Source organism: Nematostella vectensis, chromosome 7 (assembly GCF_932526225.1).
Source record: "Nematostella vectensis chromosome 7, jaNemVect1.1, whole genome shotgun sequence".
Lineage (NCBI taxonomy): Eukaryota > Metazoa > Cnidaria > Anthozoa > Actiniaria > Edwardsiidae > Nematostella > Nematostella vectensis.
The window spans coordinates 7,072,272-7,092,498 of record NC_064040.1 but is presented as its reverse complement, the minus strand read 5'-3'; the positions used below and the strand labels follow the sequence as shown (position 1 = coordinate 7,092,498).

General features: G+C 37.8%; 4 protein-coding genes across 8 annotated transcripts in view; 3 read left to right on the top strand and 1 right to left on the bottom strand.

Annotated features, from left to right (window-relative positions):
* The first annotated feature begins 51 nt into the window (after positions 1 to 51).
* LOC5520863 (ADP-ribose glycohydrolase MACROD1) lies at positions 52 to 6,328 on the top strand. 2 transcript variants are annotated; one of them, XM_048730170.1, is made up of 12 exons: positions 52 to 164; positions 565 to 726; positions 1,664 to 1,777; positions 1,983 to 2,012; positions 2,977 to 3,072; positions 3,454 to 3,474; positions 3,557 to 3,660; positions 4,003 to 4,033; positions 4,122 to 4,201; positions 4,664 to 4,982; positions 5,290 to 5,598; positions 5,838 to 6,328. In XM_048730170.1, exons 1-12 carry the CDS (start codon positions 146 to 148, stop codon positions 5,864 to 5,866), a joined length of 1,314 nt encoding a protein of 437 aa, XP_048586127.1. In that variant the 5' UTR covers positions 52 to 145; the 3' UTR covers positions 5,867 to 6,328. The 2 variants fall into 2 exon arrangements, with proteins under 2 accessions (XP_048586127.1, XP_048586128.1); XM_048730171.1 differs by lacking the exon at positions 5,290 to 5,598.
* Positions 6,329 to 7,182: 854 nt separating this feature from the next.
* LOC5520757 (calmodulin-lysine N-methyltransferase) lies at positions 7,183 to 12,405 on the top strand. 2 transcript variants are annotated; one of them, XM_032365777.2, is made up of 10 exons: positions 7,183 to 7,449; positions 8,074 to 8,135; positions 8,899 to 8,959; positions 9,479 to 9,533; positions 9,809 to 9,872; positions 10,361 to 10,421; positions 11,152 to 11,226; positions 11,307 to 11,370; positions 11,548 to 11,676; positions 12,040 to 12,405. In XM_032365777.2, exons 1-10 carry the CDS (start codon positions 7,226 to 7,228, stop codon positions 12,130 to 12,132), a joined length of 888 nt encoding a protein of 295 aa, XP_032221668.2. In that variant the 5' UTR covers positions 7,183 to 7,225; the 3' UTR covers positions 12,133 to 12,405. The 2 variants fall into 2 exon arrangements, with proteins under 2 accessions (XP_032221668.2, XP_001640680.2); XM_001640630.3 differs by having other exon boundaries at positions 7,186 to 7,318.
* On the bottom strand, positions 12,198 to 13,899 carry LOC5520756. The gene is made up of 4 exons (XM_032365778.2): positions 13,754 to 13,899; positions 13,317 to 13,411; positions 13,201 to 13,253; positions 12,198 to 12,543 (listed from the first exon to the last, which is right to left on the bottom strand). Exons 1-4 carry the CDS (start codon positions 13,775 to 13,777, stop codon positions 12,437 to 12,439), a joined length of 279 nt encoding a protein of 92 aa, XP_032221669.1. The 5' UTR covers positions 13,778 to 13,899; the 3' UTR covers positions 12,198 to 12,436.
* Positions 13,900 to 13,926: 27 nt separating this feature from the next.
* Positions 13,927 to 20,227, top strand: part of LOC5520862 — a 30,003-nt gene continuing 23,702 nt past the window's right edge. For all 3 annotated transcript variants that reach the window (XM_032365775.2, XM_048729711.1, XM_001640629.3), the window contains exons 1-7: positions 13,927 to 14,263; positions 18,545 to 18,682; positions 18,777 to 18,799; positions 19,178 to 19,209; positions 19,299 to 19,356; positions 19,483 to 19,582; positions 20,107 to 20,218. In XM_032365775.2, the coding sequence (XP_032221666.2) occupies positions 14,035 to 14,263; positions 18,545 to 18,682; positions 18,777 to 18,799; positions 19,178 to 19,209; positions 19,299 to 19,356; positions 19,483 to 19,582; positions 20,107 to 20,218 (692 nt within the window). In that variant the 5' untranslated portion in view covers positions 13,927 to 14,034. The remainder of the gene's footprint in view (positions 14,264 to 18,544; positions 18,683 to 18,776; positions 18,800 to 19,177; positions 19,210 to 19,298; positions 19,357 to 19,482; positions 19,583 to 20,106; positions 20,219 to 20,227) is intronic.

Genomic DNA, 20,227 nt, shown 5'->3' with positions numbered 1-20,227 from the left:
CGTGCAATGTATTTTACAAACGGCCTTTTGATTCGTTCTCAAGTCTAGTTTGCGTCCAATCAAATATTCTGTTTTATTAACGATTAGTGTGCCAGGAACGCCTAGTTGTTGACATTATTTCCCGAAAACCTGTCCCTGTTTCTACATGAAAATGGACATCAAAGGTAAATTTAAGTTATTATTTGGGGAAAATTACAACTCTACTGTACTGTGTACTGTACTGTATTTACACATGCTTGAAAGTAAAAAAAGGGCAAAGCTTGTGGAAATTTTTTTCGACTGGTAAAACTTCTGTTCCCCATCCATATTTTGGCAGAGATAAGTTACAAGTACAAACATCTTGATCGTTAATCAATTGTGATAAATTATATTCACGAATTAGTGTTATTTTTTACGTTATCAACGTATCAATGAGTAGTGTTTGCTGACTGCTAATCGATTGATCTTTGATTTCAAATAGCTAGGATTTTTTGTCAAAGTTTTTCGCCAGTTTCCAGCTAATGTTTTGACCATTTTGGATTTTAATTGGATAATTCTTTTGTCAATTGTCTTTCCATGTCTTAGATAATTCTGATGAAGCAAAGAAGTGGAGGGAATATTCGAGAAAGCCATTGGACGAGAAACGAAAACGCTATAAATGTGGAGACCATTATGTAATGCTGAAAGACGTTTTACCTTGGTCAAAGTACCACCAAGAAAATCTGTATTACTTCAAGTCAAGAATAGGTACTGTAGACCCGGGTCGAGGAGCTCCCCATATTTTAAAGGGTGTGGTCTGTTATATTTCAGTGGTTGCCCAAAGAATTTCTTTTCTGGAAAAAAGACAGGTATTTTTATGGGTAAAAATAATGAGGTATTACATAGCTGTTAACCCAAATTTGAAGGGAGTCTTGTGAAATCGGGTTAAATACTGTACAGTAAATATGTGAAACAAACCCAAGAGAGCCAATGCAGGTGAATACAGAGAATGTATGAACATTCTCACAAAAATTAGGCTTGTCATGAAGTCCAAAATCTTGTGACACCCGCCTAATGCAGGTAAGTTGACAGCTATGGTATTACGAGCAATGACAATCTCACACAGCTTTCTCAGCTGCAACTTTTAATTCGGTACTTAACAAACAATTTCAAATTTTTTTTCATGTTTTTGTATGCCAGTAAAAATTTTCTGGCAACTTGTCTTTTTAGTTTTTTTGTTTTGCTTTTGTGAAGGTCATCCTTATCCTACCCTTCATCACCTAAAGTACTCCCCCTTCTCTGTGCTTCCCTTATAAATACTTGAGGCCCAGGGGTAGGGGAGATGGATGCGTCCCCCTATGCCCAGGCCTAATTATACCAATGAGGAATTATTAGGGCCTATAATATCCATGGTAATTTTGTCGAAACAATGTCACCCGTCTTCCTTTTTCTCAGGAACTACTGTTAGATGGGGACATAAGGGGGGTGCGAAAACTGCAAAACTGCACACAAAAATGCAAAAAAACAAAAAAACATCAAAATAAGTCAATAACCGTAAACCGCACAGTCTAGAGAAACCACAATACTGTGGAATAGAATATAAAAACCTGAAAAACCGTGCCAGATTTAAGGCAAACCACATCACCACAAGCCCTTATGCCCTTCTCCTTTTAAAATATATTTTTTGTCTGGTTCTTTTTTTAAGAAAAAGGAAAAGAAATTTCGAAGAAACACACTGTTGATATTAAGCTGAATGATAAAGTGTCATTGTGGACAGGAGATATTACAGCTCTTGAAATAGATGCTATCGTAAATGCAGGTAACACCATTATGCTGATGTTTATTGGGATTGATGTTGACAGTTATCCAAATAAAGTTTATAGTGGTAGAGGGTGACTTATCATGGTGGTTTTAGATTTTTTTAGTCTTTTAACCAGCAAACAAACTATTTTCCCATCATTAGAAAAGGAGAAGCAAACCTGACTAGATTTTTTATTAATGCTTTTTAATTTTTTTCTAAACAGCAAATACAACTCTTCTTGGGGGAGGTGGAGGTAGGTGCAATGCAGCAAAAATTCTTTGGTAGTAATTAAAATCTGGTTATCAGTGGTGGTACTGTAAAAAAATCTTTTAAATACTTGCATGCTAGCGCTCATCTTTTCGCAAAATGCGAATTCCTTTCCCATGTGGCAAATTCTATTGCTAACTACGTTTGCAATGGTGGTGAATGCCAGTTTTCTATACTAGAGAATTTTGAATCATCATTTTCACCTCAAAATCTTATTTCTAATTCGTCAAGATAACTTACTGATGAAAATCGCAAATCAGAAAAACACAGGCTGAAGAATGAACTCTCTCTTGTTTTGCGCCGTTTCCTAGTTACGGGTAGCATAATATTTTCACGAAGAGGATAATTCTTGAAATCTCCAGTTACAATTGGTTACCATATTGTAACTTTTTGCGGGGACTTAATTTAAAAAAAAAAAAATGATTGCATATTTCGCTAGATTGCATATTTCGCTAGATTTTGCGATTTGGGTGCAAAATCACTTTCAATTTCACAAAAAAATGTTAAAAATGCATTTCTCAGAGAATTTTATTAAACATTACAACAAAACAAAACTAGTTTAGAAATCATATTGTGCTTGATGCTAATTTCTTACACATTTACATACATCGAGGCTGTGGCACAAAAGGTAAGAATCATTAGTTCTTAATCGTGTTGGTCGTCATTAGAAAAACAGAAAGGGTATTGAATTTTGCGATATTAAAGTTGGTAGGAATAGGATTTAGATTAAATTGGTCGCTATAGCTTCTCGGTTGGGCATAATTCCCCATTAAGTGTGGCTTATTCCTTTGGCTAAAAATTAGCCACAGTGGCTCGTGCCCTCAAGATCCTAGCACTCACGGAGAAATAGGGATGAAACAAAACATTGAAATGCTGATGCAACATGATTTTTTATGCTTATTTTGGGGGCATTTCTTAATCAGTATTGAAAGTCATCTGTTTTGTTTTAGTTGATGGCTGTATTCATCGTGCTGCAGGGGATAATCTATTTAAAGAATGTAGAAAACTGAGAGGATGTCAAACAGGAGAGGCCAAAATTACTTTAGGTAAAATGCAAATACTTCTGAAAGTAAAGGACTGTAAAGCAGGGGCTTACTGTATGTGTGAAAAATCACCATAAGGAGGGGGCAGTCGCACGTTCGTTTCAAAGTGAAAATACACCTTGAATCATCATTTCTTGAGAGCAAAATAGACAGCTTAAAGAGTATGTAGATATGAAAACCTGTTTGCATCGCGCCAAATTTACTCACAAGAAGACAATCAAACAGCTTTTAGATAGTGTCCAGTAGTTTTTCTCTGTGCTGGATTGGTGATGGTAGCATTCTTAAAAAATACCGCTACCGGTGCGACTGCCCCTTAAATTTTTTTCTGACTTTTTTATAAATTTTCTTAACACTCTTATTCAACTTTTATGTTATCCAACCTAGGTCACAGACTACCTGCAAAATGTAAGTATGGTTATTCAGAATATTTAAATGCTTTTTTTTAACTTATCAGTATTACTAAAAGGATCTCCTTATTTTGGCTTAGATGTCATACACACAGCTGGCCCAATGGGAAAAAATCGTATCAAACTACAAGACTGCTATAAAAACTGCTTACAACTTGCAAAGCAGCATGGTGTCAAGACACTGGTGAGACCACTGACTACTGTGTCAGGACTTTATATTTTGGTCAAGTCAACAACTAAAGATTACATAGTAATATCATGTTTTGTTTGTCTAAGTGAGGGTTGGCCCTACCAAAATTCTTCCATGACAAAAAAAATCCATTTTATGGTTAGATTCACTGTCAGAAATTTTATAACTTAGTCTTGGAGTATATAGCTCTAATTGACAGATTATGGAGAATGTTTTAATGGAACTTATGGGCCAAACAGTTTCTTTTCTACTACTTACAATGTATGATAAAGTTGCAATGATAGAAGTACACAATAGTACAAGTCATTTTCATAAACCTTTTGTTTCTTTCCATAGGCTTTCTGCTGCATATCTACTGGCATTTATGGTATGAAAACAGCAGTTTTCTGTTATAAGTATTTAACTGCTAGTAGTAAAGTTAAAACTATATATTGTTTTGTTTTGTGTGCTTTTAGGTTATCCCAACAAGGATGCCGCTCATGTTGCCTTGGAAACTGTCCGTCAGTGGCTGGAAACAGATAACAACAATGATAGTGTATGTAAGATATTGCCAACATTTTGAGTGTATCTCACAAAAAAAATTATTCCAATTTTATATATAAAAACATGAATAATCATCACCCTACCAATATGCTACTGTCACTAGTGTGACTAGGCTTTAAAGGAGGCTCTGTCACAGCTACTAAAAGTACCATAAGAGACTATTTTGTGACCTTACCTTTTCTTCAATAAAGCCAAGGTTTCACTGGGGGGCTGTTATTGGCATAGCTAACCAAAATAAGGAAAGGAAAATAATATATACTGAAAGTCACTTGAGTAACTTAATTTGAGTAATTTAGGTGGAAGGATGTAAATGTGAAATGCCCAAGAAATGGCCCTGACTGCCTAGACCCCCCCCCTCCTCCATCTGCACAGCCAATTTTTGGTATGATGCAACAACCAGTGTTTACTGCTTACTGAACCTTATATGTAAAAGTTATGTCATCTATTTCTTCAGGTTGAGCGCATCATATTCTGCACTTTTCTTCCCAAAGACACAGAAATATATGAGAGGTTACTATTATGTTACTTCCCTTGTGAAGATCCACAAAAAGAGGAGATGTCTCCAGTGTCATCTAACAACAGAGGAACTGTTTCTCCCTCTGAATCACCTAACAAAAGGGAGAGTTCTCCTCTCCATGAGCCACCAGAAGGGGAGGCTGCCCCGCCCTGTGTGCCATCCAACAAAAGGGAAGCATCCTCTTCTGGGGCTGCTATGAATGAGAATCCATCAGTTGAGGGTCCAGCAGTGAAAGTGATGCCACCTTCTGATACAGGTGACTTTTCTTCTACAGAGAATTTAAATCAGCGATTGGTCAAAACACAAATACAGGGGGAAGGGGGGTTCTGGGGGATCTGCAATCCCCCCTTCAAAACACCACATACAACTTATCTGAGGACTGATCAAGTGAAAGAAAAATCTAGATTTTTTTTCCAGACGTGCCAAAGATAATAACTTGTCAGGTCCTGAAAGGATAGCCAATTAACTGATCCCTTGAACTGATCATACCTGTTATTTTTATTTTGATAAAATACCTTGACTAATGTGTGACACAATTATTGATCATCTTTCATTTATTTTAGTTGAGAGCCAAAGTGATGACAAAATGGACATACTTGATCCTTCTAACATACCGGATCCTCCAAAGCTAGAGGATTTTGTTGAAGAATTAAATCCTGAGGAGAAACTAGCAAGGCACCAAGGAACTGTTTCTCCCTCTGAATCACCTAACAAAAGGGAGAGTTTTCCTCTCCATGAGGCACCAGAAGGGGAGGCTGCCCTGCCCTGTGTGCCATCCAACAGAAGGGAAGCATCCTCTTCTGGGATTGCTATGGATGAGGGTCCAGCTGATAAAGGCCCAGCAGTAAAAGTGATGCCACCTTCTGATACAGGTGACTTTTTTTACCCAGGGGGTTCTGGGGGGTCGACTGACTCTTGTTCCCCTCAAAACACCACACATAACTCTGATGACTGATGAAGTGAAAGAAAATTTAATACCATTGTAAGCTATAAAGAGATCCCTTGCATTGATCATGCCTTTATTTTTTTATTGACTAGCTGTGCTAATGTTTGAGAAAATTATTTATCTTTTATTAGCCCCATTTAATAACATTTCAACATTTCATTTTAGTTGAGAGCCAAAATGAGGAGAAGATGTAGATACTCGATCCTTCAAACATAGCCGATCCTCAAAAGATAAAAGATCTAGGGAGATGTTAATCCAACACGTGGCAAATGAGAAAAATGCAAGCATTGATAGGGACAGGGATTACTGTGTAATAGATTAAATAAGCACTGTGCTTTGTAAATCATGGTATTTCATAGCTAAGACAAGTGTATTTGACTTCTCAGAAAAGTTCCAAGTGTCAAAATGCATCCATATACATCAGCTGAATTGAATCAGGCCATTCAGATATTTTGAAACTTATTTTAAAGCTTTATCACATTATTTCTTTTCAAATATTGAATGAAAGTAATAACAAGGGTGTGGCCCACTAGGGCACTTAAACACATTTCCTTTGCCCGTTTCATGTATATTGTTTTATTAGGTTGAAAACCTGTTAAAGTAAAGAGACATGCAATTGTAGATAAACACTAAAAATAAAGCAAGTTAACTGTGAAGCCACTCTTAATTGTGTGTCATAAAAATACTGGAGTTGTGCGACTGTGTGTCATGCAAATACTGGAGTCGTGCGTTTTTCCAAGTCGCACGTTTTTCCAAGTGCGTATGCCAGCACTCTGTGGGTTCTCAATTCGGTTTCCCTGTTGCTTCAGTTTCCAGCTATAACCATAAATGCCACTCCCTGTTCCATCTTTGGGGGATAATGGTGGAGGGGGTGCAGGCTTTCTCTAAAAAAAGGCGTGGTCACCAAGAAATTGAATTTTAATGGCAGTTCTAGACGAACGATTGCAACGTCTGCATCTGCATGCTTGCAAGAAAGATAGCCACCAACGAGGGGAACGGGAAACTGTAAAAATTCCCTAGATTAAATATTGTACCAGGGAAGGAAAACTCTGCCAGGGAGAGTCTGCAGAGGCGTAGTAAGATAAGAGTAAGAATGGGGGGGGGGGCACAATACAGAAACATTAAAAAATATTTGGGGGGCACACCCCTACTGGGGATTACCTTATAATTTTTTTAAATATTGGGGGGGGGGGGTGGGCACATGCCCCCAGTGATCCTTCCCCTGCTACGGTCCTGATCTGTCAACTCAGTAGATACCGGGGAGCCAAAAGTCCAACAAATCCCCACCCAGGTTGGGTTTCACAAGGTCAGTGGTAGGGGGTGTTCCATCGTTTGTACATCTCTTGTGTTTTTTCTTTTCCTCCACCTGGTAACAAATGTGATTAAAACAAAAAAGAATAAAACCCTTAATTAAATACTTAAAATATTAAGCGGACCTGTGGGGAAAAATACAAAGTTTGAACAACGATTTTGTTTTATTTCTGCGCAAATGGTTTTATCTCGAGTGGGATACCTGTGGTTCGAGACAAGCTTTTCACAAAGCCAAAGTAGTCATGAAAGGTTCAAAAAGAGCACGAGAAAGATGGAAAATTCTAGCTAATGTTATTAGTGGAAAGAAACCAATTGATTCGGAGACACAGAACAAGGTATCAGTGCGAAGATTCAGTGGCTTTGGGTTGTTTAGGGTCGAACATTTGAATGAAAACTCAACGTGTTATAGCCACTTCGCTTATTCGAGTCGTTTCAACGAGTTGTCGTCTACACGAATTTTGGTCAGGTAATATGCGCTTCGTTTTTTCCATAGATTAAACGATTCAAACATCATCTCGGTTTTGTTTGTTTCAATTGCTTTAACAACAGACAGTTCTTGTTTGATTACGTGAATCGATCTTAGAAATGTCAACATGGCGAAGTGATGCCGTTTCTTGATCTGACCGCGTTGTGTTTATGCAAGAATGTCACCCTACTTCAGATTTGTTGTATTTGCATGAGTGCTTGTTTGTGGAAGAGGGCTTTTTGTCGTAAAGGCCTCATTTAGTCTGAAAGACGGAAGGATTAGCAATGCAAAGTTCGGATACACGATCGCAAATACCGTCTTCCAAGTTCCAGTAAAGAAATGCACAAGCTGTCAAACATGGCTGTCAAAGGACACTTGTTGAAGAGAACCTAGATATCTCCAATGTTTTACGGAGCCGTAGAAGGGCCATGTGATCGTGCTCATTTCCATGTGATCGAGCTCATTTTTTTAGCAGGATCGTATTTATATTTTACTGGTTCGTGTTCAAGTTTTCTTGTTTCCACTTTCTTCGGATCGACGATTGCTAAAACTCGTCTCCTCTTAGATTTTAGGCAGTTTCTTTTGTTAACGTTAAGCATACATTTATTTCCCATCTTTTTCCAGGACCAAGAAACAGACTGTTAATCTACAAGAATTGATTGGCTTTAATAACACTGGAAATATTTGTAAGTCCGAAGTACTGTAGGATTCACGTGGTGAGGTGCATACATCCGGGACATCACTACCTCATACTAAATTTCCTTGAGGGGGGGGGGGGTGAATAAGGGTATGTAAATCCGCCAATCCCCTACATTTTTGGGGCAAATCCGTGGATCCGCATAATTTTTTAGATCCGCATGGTTTGACAGATAAACAATAGCATCGATTGAAATTTATTTAAAATCCGAAATTCAACCGTCGAAGCAGTCAAAATCCGCAATCAGGGCCCGAAATGTGAAGAGATCTGTGATCTGCCGTACTTCCAAAATCCGCCAATCTGCTGAAATAATAATCAAAATCCGTAATCCTTGAGCATTTCGGGGCCGAATCTGCCAATCTGCAAACCTATTCACCCCCCTTCAGTCTCCCAGATTTTGGCCTTCTCACAATTTTTTTAGTCCAGAGATTTCTCTATGTCATTTATCTCTGATAAAAGTATTAGGCTAAGATCCTATGCAGTCATTCTGATCTCTGTGATGTTATGCGCTTGAGCTCGGAAATGACTTTTACCCAAGCCAAACATTCCTTTCCCTGAATTAGCCAATCAGCTTTTGACTTCCAGATATAGAAGTCATTTGAAAATAGTGTGTTGTTCTGGGCTCAAGCACATTGTGAGAGATATCTGCATAGGAGACTAGCCAGTGGTTGACTGTGCCCCCCATCCCTACCCAGAAATCTATGCCCTAGGAAAGTAGAGGGGAGACAATATTATTGATTATGTTTTTCAAGGTATTTGGCCAGCAGAGGAAGTTTTGGCATATTATGCCCTTCAACATTATTTGGAGTTTGAGTGAGTTATACCTTCATTATGGGGAGGGAAGGAATCCTTCACACACATACCCCTTACAAAGCAAAATATATTGTAGGAATGTGAATGTACTGTTGTAATAGAGATGTTCATAAGTTACGAAGGAATGTAGAAGTGAAGGGATGTTTGTTTTTTTAGATACATGCTTGTACTGTAAACCCAGAAAATAAAAGACATGCTAAGTTGCAAATTTCCAAATAGTTTTGATCAGATTGTCTAAATCTCTGGGTGTTAAAAAAGAAATCCTTTATCAATCAGTTAATTTGTTTTTTGATGGCCCTGCCCACTATTATAAATTATACCATTTTAAGAAGAATTTAGTTTCTAAATTTACCTACCAAGGGATGATAAGTTGAAATCCTGATGCTTCATCATTAATGCATGAAGAAAATTTAGAACCATCACTTGTTCTTTAGTAAGCTTCCCTCAGAAAACAATAGAATCCAAGTAGACCATAGCATTACCACAGTGGACAAATTAAACATATGTCCATTTGAACAGAGGCAAGCGGGTATGTGAACTTGGCGCAGGGATGACAGCACTGGCTGGTGTTATGGTATGTGTATGTACCAGTACTTGATCCACAAATTCTCGGGCAGGGTCACGCCTATGTCATTAATGAGGTGGGGGCAGCTGTTTTACCCCAAAGGGTGGAAAAGTTATTAGCACAATTTTATAATTTACATATGGGTCTATGGAATTATTCAGTCTTGAGATGCAAGCAGCAGGCTGGACTGGGGGGTGGGGGTGGGGAATGTTATTCCATCATTGATGTAAAAAATGTTGGGTATATTTTGTATAATCTAATAATGATGTCTGTTTCCATCCAAGCTGGCTTCCAGCTGTGACGTGACTGAAATGCTTCTGACTGATGGAAATCTGGAATCTGTTCAAAGTATCCTTTGAGTCACATGCCCAGCATACTAGCACATCAACCTATAAAGAAGGGCTGTAGCATGGGTTGGGGCAATGGAGGCATGTGCCCCTAATATTTCAAATATTATGAGGAAATGATAAGAGTGGCCTGTCCCCTTAATATTTTCAAATATTATGAGGAAATGACAAGAGTGGCTTTTTATTCCAGTGGAGATTTTTCACCAAAAACCAAAACAGTTATCAAGTTGGCAGGAGCTGAATTACAATTATGCTTGAATCAGACATTATATGTGTTCATTTGTTGCTGTAGTTTAATACAGGTCAGTTTAACTGAAGAGTGGATAAACTTCATTGATTGGTCTACAAAACAGACCATTACATTATCAGATTCAAGCATAATTGTACTATTTATTATTTTAATATATTTTTTTTAATAGTTTATGATTATCCAACTTTTTGGGCAATGGATAGTTGACAGTACAAAGCCTCCTTAATTTACTTGACAAGATATTGATCACATTATTGAAAAGAACATTGAATGTTTTAGGTCAACTAAAGTGCACTCAAGGTATGTATAATGAAAGATCAATAACATCCTAGAGATGTTTATAAGTTGTCAGGGGGGTGTACAGGGTAAGCATGCACCCCTTTAGCTGTCAAAACGCTGGTCATTACTCATTGAAGGATCATCAAATACTATTGTCCGACCACTCATGTGTAGACTTTGGGAGTGTAAACTCCAGGTTAACTTTTGTTGGTCGGATTGATCATCCGTAAACTTTTTGTGGTATTTCTGTGCTTTAGCAACACAGCAATCCTAAGATCATATATATACTTCCGGTGTTAAATTTTGAGTCAGATTTTTATCAGAGAACTCACCCCCCCTGAAATTTTGGTCCACTTTTTCAAATTTCGCACCCCTCCAAAAAAATCCCGGATATGGGCCTGATATCTTTTATGCACACAAGAAAATAACTAGAAAAATAAATTTGCATTCACGAGTTGGCTCATAAAGTCTTTGATTTCCATATAATACCTATGACCGCACTTCCCCCTCAGCCAATCCTCGGGGCTGTAGCAGGGGGTGAGGCACATGCCCCCCCCCCCCAATATTTTAAAAAAATACAAGGAAATGACCAGTATTGGCATGGCTTTGCCCCCCATTGTTTTCTTAATGTTTCTGTATCGTGCCCCCCCCCCCCCCAATAATTCAAGGCCTGCTATGATCCTGGTGTACACCTGAGGTGTTCAGTACTATTTTCAATAAAAATTCATATGTTTATCAATTTGACTTTCAGAAAGTTTATTTGGGGAGATGATACTGTCTCTTGTGACATGAGGAACAAATACGATGTGGTTATAGCTGCTGATTGGTAAGATCATTTTGAAATCATACCATCATCATTCATGATTCTAATTAGTGTAAAATAGTCTCTAATTAAACTTTTTTTAGTTTCTTTCATGTTGAAAGCCATGAATCGCTTCTCAAAACATTAGATGCCTTGCTGGTTGAAGAGGTAGGATAAACAGTATGAAAATCTGAAGTATGTACTTTTTGTTATTTTTATCAGAATTTTGGATTACCGTTGCATACCTTGGCCAGTCAGTTGTTAAGCTAATAAGTCACCAGTTAGTCATAATTTGGTTATCTACAGAACTGTATTCCTTATCTACTCACATGACAATTCTTTCAGGGTAGAGCTGTCATGATGGCACCTTGTAGGTCTCAAACCTTGCAGCAATTCTGCAGTAGAGCATCACCAATGTTTGATGTTCAGATTATCAGAAATTATGATCACAAGATCACTGAGAAACATTTAAAGGTATTGTATGGCACCCCTAAATGATATTTTTGTGTAAATGAAAAAAAATGTGTAAATAGAAAGATAGCAATTTAAATAAATGTTGCATTTTAATTATGGTTTCACATAAGACCTTAGGCTGTAGACTACTCCCTACCAGCCAAGTTTCATGTCAAGTTTTGGATAGAGATCTAGTCTTGATAAAACTAACTAAGAAAAATATCACAAAGATGTCAATTTTCAGCCTTAAACCCTTGGTGATTCCTTCCCTCCCTGCAAGGTGCTTAATTCCCACCTAGGCTCCCTCTAGGTGGGAATTTAGATAAAGTGGGGTGGAATTTTACACATCTGACGTTTGAAATACTGTAAGCGTTCTAATTTCAGGTTAGTTCCAGTAACAGTGAGGACTATGATGAAGATCTTCATTACCCCGTTTTAGTGATCCTGAGTAGGAAAAAACTGAAGCCAGATGGATAGGTTCCCATACTGAGTTTGAAAACATAATTCAATTTTAATAGAAAACAAATGCCATGCAATAATGCCACAGTGACAGTAAAATTTAATTAATTAAATAATATTTATTTATTATGAATTTTACATTTGAGGTTCTTATTGTACAAGCAGTTAGTCCAGAACAAAATATGTTTAAAAAACTAAAATCAAACTGTTGCTACTAAACAATTTTACTAAAGATCTATATAATTGTAATCCATTTGTCAATGTCTTGAATAAATAATTTTCATCCTGCAACTATGTTTATAAAATGGTTTCCTGCTTCAAATTAGCTTGGCCATACAAGGAGATAAACAAGATAAAAGACGCCAAGCATGATCATTGATATGAGCATAGTTTTTCTGTTTTCTCCTCGCAACTGCTTCAGTTGGTTTTCTGAAAAATAACAAAGGGGACAGTTTAAACAACGCAAGTAACTTTTATAGTAGTTGTTTTCAAGAATTTGTTCATGTGGAAAAGCCTCTTAGAAGCATTTGGTTGATCTGATCTTTGGCAATTATAATCCAAATACTTCCAATATTCATTAATTCAAAATACTACCAAATGAAACTTCATTTTAGGAGGAAAAATAAAAAAAACATGTTTGCAAACCACTGCATCTGCATATACAAGGTCATTCCTACTTGATGTTGTATATAAGGGGAACCCCAAATTTAAATGATGGAAATATTTTAATTGAAAAATATCAATTCACAATTACTAATATTGAGCTTATAGTATTCAGTAATTACATTTGCCACAGATCAGATTTACCACAAGCTACAAAAGAGTTTTACAAAAGAGCCAAATTTGTTGTTGTTTGAACTCCAAGAATTCAAAACCATTTCTAGTCTAAGAGTAGCATATAGTCAATTATGGCACCATGTCCAATCAGTTCCCTTGCTGTATGCAGTCAAATGGTTTATTACGTGACATTGAAAAAATGAAAGGCATTCATTGGTTCAGACGGTTGATTTATTACGCCCTATTCCCAAACGGCGAATGGGGGGATGGAAGGGTTGCATGACTGACACTAAGAGCATTTTCACTTACGGTGCTCTTTAATCTGTTCTTTGATACTACCCTCTTCTTCAGTTAGACTATCCCTATAGTAAAACAGATAGTTAGAAATTGCATGTGATAAAAATACTACTATCACAATCAACAACCTCTCAAGGGATGAGATCTGCCGAAGCCGCAGACTTCTATCAATGCTGTCTAGACGGTCCTCATAGCTTGCAATCTTTTGCTCAATGTCCTCAATCTATTGGAAATGTCAAATATATACAGTTAAAATAGCACCTTTGTCATACGGTGGTTTATCTAGAGGGGTCCTGAGACCCCCTCCCCCCCCAAAAAAAGAGAAATATTATGTTGTTTTTATTTCACATAAACATCTGAGACAGCGTCAATAAAAACAATTGAATTAAGGGCATATGTTAATGAAACTACAAGCTGAAGCTGTTTGGAAAGCAATGACCATTGACGCTCTTGATAAAAGCACCAAAAGACGATCTTGGTGATTATGACTCCACTCTCCCTCAAATTTGTATAAGTACATAAGTTCTATTTCTAGGGTTTTATCGAAATTATCATGCCGATTTACCTGAGAGACAATAGTTGGTGCCATCTGGTACAACGGAATGTGCTGAGTTAATCAAAACAATTCTGAAAATAGCCCGAATTAGGGAAAGCAACGTGTTCACTTTAGAAAAGGTCCAAATGTAGATACCACAAGGCGTTCCTGGGGAAGCTATCGCTGCTGAACAAACATTAGGGATTGCGGGCTCAGCGTAGTGAGGAGAGCCGCTCAGATCAGAAGTCGTCTTCGTTCATCAACACTACGAGCTCTGTTCCGCTAAGCAAATATTCACTTTCCTGTCTGAAATGAAATGCAAAGCTTTGAGTAATCAAGTTTTATTCAGGGTATGTTTTTTCAGTGTTCTCATCGTAGGAACCTTTGCATTTTGTGGTGTCAAAGATGACGGTGGTTGCTTGTTGCCTTTCCCGCGTGGTTATGTCGCCTACAAGTTGAGAGATCACGAGGTCATTCGCGTAGATGGACGGCTGGACGAAGACGAATGGAAAGACGTCCAATGGACAGAAGACTTTCTTGGTCAGTACTATGAGAAATTGGCAATATTTTAATGACTAAGCCGTTTGAATGATTGTTTTTGCCAAATTTTGCGTTGACATCATATTTCATTTTCCTTGTAAAACTTGTTTGAATGATTCCCTGCCTTAGTTTAATTCAGAATTCTACCTAATTTAGCCATGTTTGATGTTTTTGTAGAGGCATTTGTATTTAATATAAACTTTATCCAGCCGTAACATGCTCGGAAATCGCACAAAATGGAACGCTAGAAAAGTTACGAATATGTTTGTTCGATTTACAAACATCACATTGAATCAAATGTTAAGATACTCCTGCAATATGCCGGTGGCATAAGTTGAAAATTAGCTGTCAACTTATCAATCATGTCTCCTACAAACGTAGAGGTGGTGTTCCGTAGGAGAGCTTGCAGCAACAACTTTTCGCGCAACGCTTGCATCAGTTTTTTATGGTACTGTATGTCAACTTTTAGTGCACATGGATTGGCACAGGCATCTACAGGCAACATAAATTTAAAAGAGGAGCGTCACGCCTCTAGCCTTCCGAAACGGATAGCTTGGATCTATCTCTGAGAAGGAGAAAAGTGCTGTTAACAAATCTTAAAAATTCTCTCTGTTTTACTGCCCATCGAAAACTAAATCCAAGTTTCAATGTTTTTTTTTCTTATTAGCTAGCGTTTTATTTTCAAGGATAATTGTTTTCTGATTAAAAAAAATAGTTAGATGAGATTTGGAGTCTTTCGCAAGGCGAGCGGAGGTCTATCGATCACCATTGGAAGTCAAATCAGACAAGAATTTGGATTGAAGCAAGTACTCAGTATCGTTATTAGAAGGGTAATCAAATATTCAATGCTAATAAGAATAATATCATTGGTAAGACTTTTAGTGCAAGGTTTATTTATTGCATAGGTTAACTCAACTTGACGTACTACATATGTCTTTCTCTCTGTTCGAGTATTGCTTTTTCTATCTCTCTCTTATCTCCTCTTTATCTCGGATATTTTTGCTACTGGTGGTCTCTGCTTATTCCTAGTCACAGTCAACACCTTGGAAGAATAACCAGTTAGACATATTTTGTTAGTAGAGGGAAGTGTAATATATTTGTTCAGCCACGCAATGTTTTGAAGCGTAACTGGAATTTACAACGAAATAAACATGGAATACGAACCGCAACATTGCCTCAGAGTCTTCGATATGATCTCCAGGGACCTCTCTAAGCGCTGAAAAGAAGATGCCTATTTCATCAAGAAATCTTGTATTATGGATGTCTCTGATTGGCCATTTTGAAAAATAGTACACAGGCTTCCCATCTTGCGAGTTACCGTGACGCTTCTCCTTTAATACCCAGTCTTTGTGCGGTGGCACTTTTGTATTAAAAGATGGTGGCTGAGCAGTGGACTCTTCGTCGACATTCACAAATTTTGTTTTGATGCAATTAGTAGTTGACAATCCCGGCAATGATGAAGAAGAAAGATAATAATAATAATAAAAAAAATAATAATAACAACAATAAAAACAAGCGTTTATGTTTAGGTACCACCATTTTTGTTAAATAGAATATAAGCCATGGAGTGCCTTGCTGCACACATTGTGTACATGTACATCCATGCTCATGTTCTTATCAAACCAAGCACCCAAGTTCCTCACCTCTGAGACTGGTTTGATTTCTGATGATCCGACCGACACTTTGTTGATGTTGACCTTCTCAAGCTGTTTAGGTGAGCAAATTACCAAGAGTTCTGTCATGGAGTCATTGAACTTTAGGCTGATCATACAAGCGCGTACTTCAGATATGCATACCTCGGTTGCCCTCAAGGCATCTTCTTGACCTGATGGATCTGACGGCTTGATATAAGGGTAAATCTGAGTATCATCAGCATACCTATGTGCGTTGGGGAGCTGTTGATTGATGATGTTAAATATGCCACAGATGATGAAGAGAATAGGACCAAGACGGCTACCCTGGGGAACCGGCGACCTGGGCTAGCAAGTAGAGTTGAGTGGACAAGTTTGTTTTGCTCTGTCAGCACATCTGCTAACACCAAATCCTTGGGCCTGACATCTTGCTGCACAGCCGCCATTTTTTTTACATGGGCTCGCTCGCATTTGAGAAGTGAGCGGTACTCTGGGATGGTGTTGCATCAAAATTTGATGGCGTTCATTGCCACAAGGGACAACTTTCTAAATATTCATCATCATGCATTGCGTTTTTTAATCCAAGTCTAGAACTCACAACTGGGCAAATACAGCATTGTGTGAAAAGTTGTTGTTGTAAACTGCCCTGTGAAACCGCTTTAAAACTATAACCAAGCAGGAATTTTCACTACAGAACTTAGCCAACGTTATTATAGGGCTTCTGATATGGAGGGCTCATCAGACATAGCTTAATCACTCAAAAGCCAAGGCTTTCATTCAAAATATTTTAACCCTTTCACTACTGAAGCCCAATGTGTGTCACATCCTGCTGTTCCTGGAGCCTAATTAGCATTCCCCAATTTACACACCAAAACAAAACATGCATGCTCAGTAGGTTTTGGAGGCAGATTGTAAAGAATAAAGCACAGAAACAAGTAGTGCAGATAACGAAGTTTTTAATGAACCGAAATATTGTGGCGTTTTTGCCACTATTGCTTAGAGCTATAATGATTTGAATTTACAATTTCATACAAAAATTCAAATTTCGCGCCATCTTCTCTACCAATGATCTCAAATTTTGCATCATTTACATGATTATTGTTTATCTTAGACACAAAATATAAATAGAACATATAATAACCACATCATAGCAGAGTCCATGGACACTCTGTCTGTTTTCTTGCCCAAGGTAAACTTTGTAGTTGCACACATAGCCGTTGTTCGCGTCGGCCGCCATCCACACTTTTATGCCGTATTTCGTCGGCTTTGCTGGAATATATTGGCGAAAGCCAAGTCTTGAAGGCAATCATTCCCTCATCGACTGATTTGTCCTTTGAGGGCTCGTAAGCTTGCTGGACATCGCTCAGTACCGGGCGAACTTTAAAGAGACGGTCGTAATCGGCTTCCCCATGTTGTGGCTCGTTGTTCGGATCGCTGAAGTGCAGGAATTGGGCGATCTCTTCAAACTTTGTCTTGGGAATCACATCCTGAATCCCAAGGTTTCCAAATAGGGGGTTTTGAGACTAATAAAGGGCTTGCTGTGGCAAGGAATTAATCCCCATCACAAGCACTACCCCAAGGAAGATGCAGAGTTCGTGGGAAGTGACGTCCTTCCACTTCGCCAGCCGTGCCTCTCTATCGGCCTTCTGCCCGATAATAAATTGTGCATATTGGTTAGTTTCGTCAGAAATTAAACCAATAAGTTCATCCGAAAACATCAGCTTTTGCATCTTCTGATACTGTTTTCTCAACCGTTGTTGCCCGGTGAAGTCCTCGAGGTCGAAATGCGTGAGTTGCTCCAACCAATTTTCAACACTATCTTCATCGCTCTCGTCTTTGCTTTCTTCCTCAGAAGAACTGCTTTCTTCCTCAGAAGAAAGTTCAAAACCCTGAAACTCATTTTTAGAATTGTTTACATCATCATTCTCGTCAGGATTAACACCAAAAATCGCTCGCATCGATCGCTAAAGATTCCGCCATGTTTGCAGTACAGGGGTGACTGATAAGTTTTCGGTCAGCGCTCACACACTTTATACAATGATAAATTATGCGCAGTTGGTGGGATAACAATAGTCCACGTGTTTCCTGCAGCATGAATTCCCTAGGGAGGAGAGGGACAATTGTTTTGAGTTGTTTGCAAATTGGCCACTTTGGCCAATTTGGCTCCATAAAAAACGTCACACTTCCGTTTGGCCGCTTTTGGCCGTTTTGATAGTGAAAGGGTTAAGAGTTAAAGATCATTTGAGAAAAGGTTGATAAGGAAAACAACAGACAACAGAAGAATGTATGCCTAATCATACAGCAGGAGGCGTTTTCTAATAGTAGGAATATGTTTTTCACTTTGTGTCCAATTTTCAACACATATTTTGATCAATTTTGTTGTTCAAGATACAATGACAAGTTATTCTACCCCATCACATTACAATTGAAAACATAGTTCCACAACTGAATTGGATTTTATGAAATGGTTGATTGGTTATGCCTACTGTGTGTAAATACTGAGCATTTGTCTTTGCCGTTATTTACGTTCATTACTGTAAGGTAGCGTGTATGTAGGCACTTTAACTAATGCTTTATATGCTATTGGAGAGATGCAATATTTCACTGTCTTTGCTTACCACAAGCCCATAGCATGAACTTCTTGTTGCAGATATCCAAGGCAAAGACTGGCCCAGGCCACGTTTCATTACCAAGGTGAAGATGCGCTGGGACTCCTTATATCTTTACATTGGGGCATACCTACAGGAACCTGATGTATGGGCAAATCAAACAAAACATGACTCAGTTGGTAGGTGAGAATCTGTTTAACTTATGTTAACTTATGATTAACACAAAATTTGATTGATACAGTTTAACAACTTGTAGTTGTTGTTATTTTACAGTTTTTCAAGATAATGACTTTGAGGTGAGAATTGTTTGTTACCATTGTAGTTGTTAACCCTTTTGGGAAGGAAAAGAATCCAGTTTAGAATTTAGAAGTGCAGCAATATGCTGGATATTTTCTGAATTTACAGATGGGGTCGTACCTAGTCCTTTATAAAGCACACTGTGATAGCACACGATTTTGGTGATTGTGAAAAGTGTTATTTATGCTAATTATCCCTTGGCAGTCTGATCAAGTCCAGACACCAAACTTCTAGGCCCCAATCGTGTTCTTCCCAAGGGATAATTGGGTGCTTTTTACATTTTGAAATAAAAAGCTGAATACATACTCTCAGTGGATTATATTATCAATGATTGTAAATAGTATACAAAACATTTCTAACCCAACAATTTTTTAAAGGTATTCATCAACCCTGATGGCAGTACTCATTGGTGAGTAGGGGATAATTTGATAATTTTTATATAATTAATATTTGCTGCTAAAAACAACAATCTTTAACAATTATGCTGTCCTTTTGTAGGTATAAAGAGTTTGAAATTAATGCAATTAACACCACTTGGGACTTAGAGCTCAATAAGGTTTGTATAATTGGAGGTATTACCCAAAATCTTACTCAGCACTTCTTCCTACTCAAGTTGGATACAATATTGGTATAGAAAAAAAAATAGATCCATCATTTTCTGGGTTAAATTTTTTTCTTGCAGCCTTACTTGAATGGAGGTACTGCCAATAGTAGCTGGGAAATGCCGACTATGAAAAGTGCTATATATGTAGATGGACCTGTCAATGATCCCAGCAAAAAAGGTAAATCTGAAATCCTCTCCAAGGAGAAATGGTAGTTCAAACAGCACTATCATGATGAGGATCTGAGAAACAGGGGGGCATTGTCCAATTTACCAACAATTTCATGCATGACATCTGAAACAATCAAGGCTGCTGGATTGGAGCAATGGCATGTATACTGTATATTTGTCAGCGTATTGGACATGTACAAATACTAATATTATGTACTAATACTTTTTAGTTTTAAAAGCTTTCAATCTATTATTTCTTTTAACATAGATCAGAAGGATGTTGCATTGTTGTCAGTTTTTTTTTTTAATCAATGTTGAACATATCCCTTTCTTATGGGTGGGGGTGGGGTGGAGAAAATTATTCAAAAGTTTGGTCTCTGTGATGACGTCTTAAAAATGTTTAAAGGTGAGTCCTTCCCTGGAAAAGGTTTGCCAGACAGATGTATTTAGAATTTATATCAAGTCTATTGATTTTACCTGTCAATGTTTTCAGTGGAATTATAATTTCATGTGTGTTTTGCCACTGTTACGTAGATGTCTATTGGACGGTTGAGTTGGCTCTCCCATTCAAAGACCTTGTTGTTGATAACCATGGTGTGACAGCTCCACCCAAAAATGCTGATCAGTGGAGAATCAATTTCAGCAGGTTAGTCCA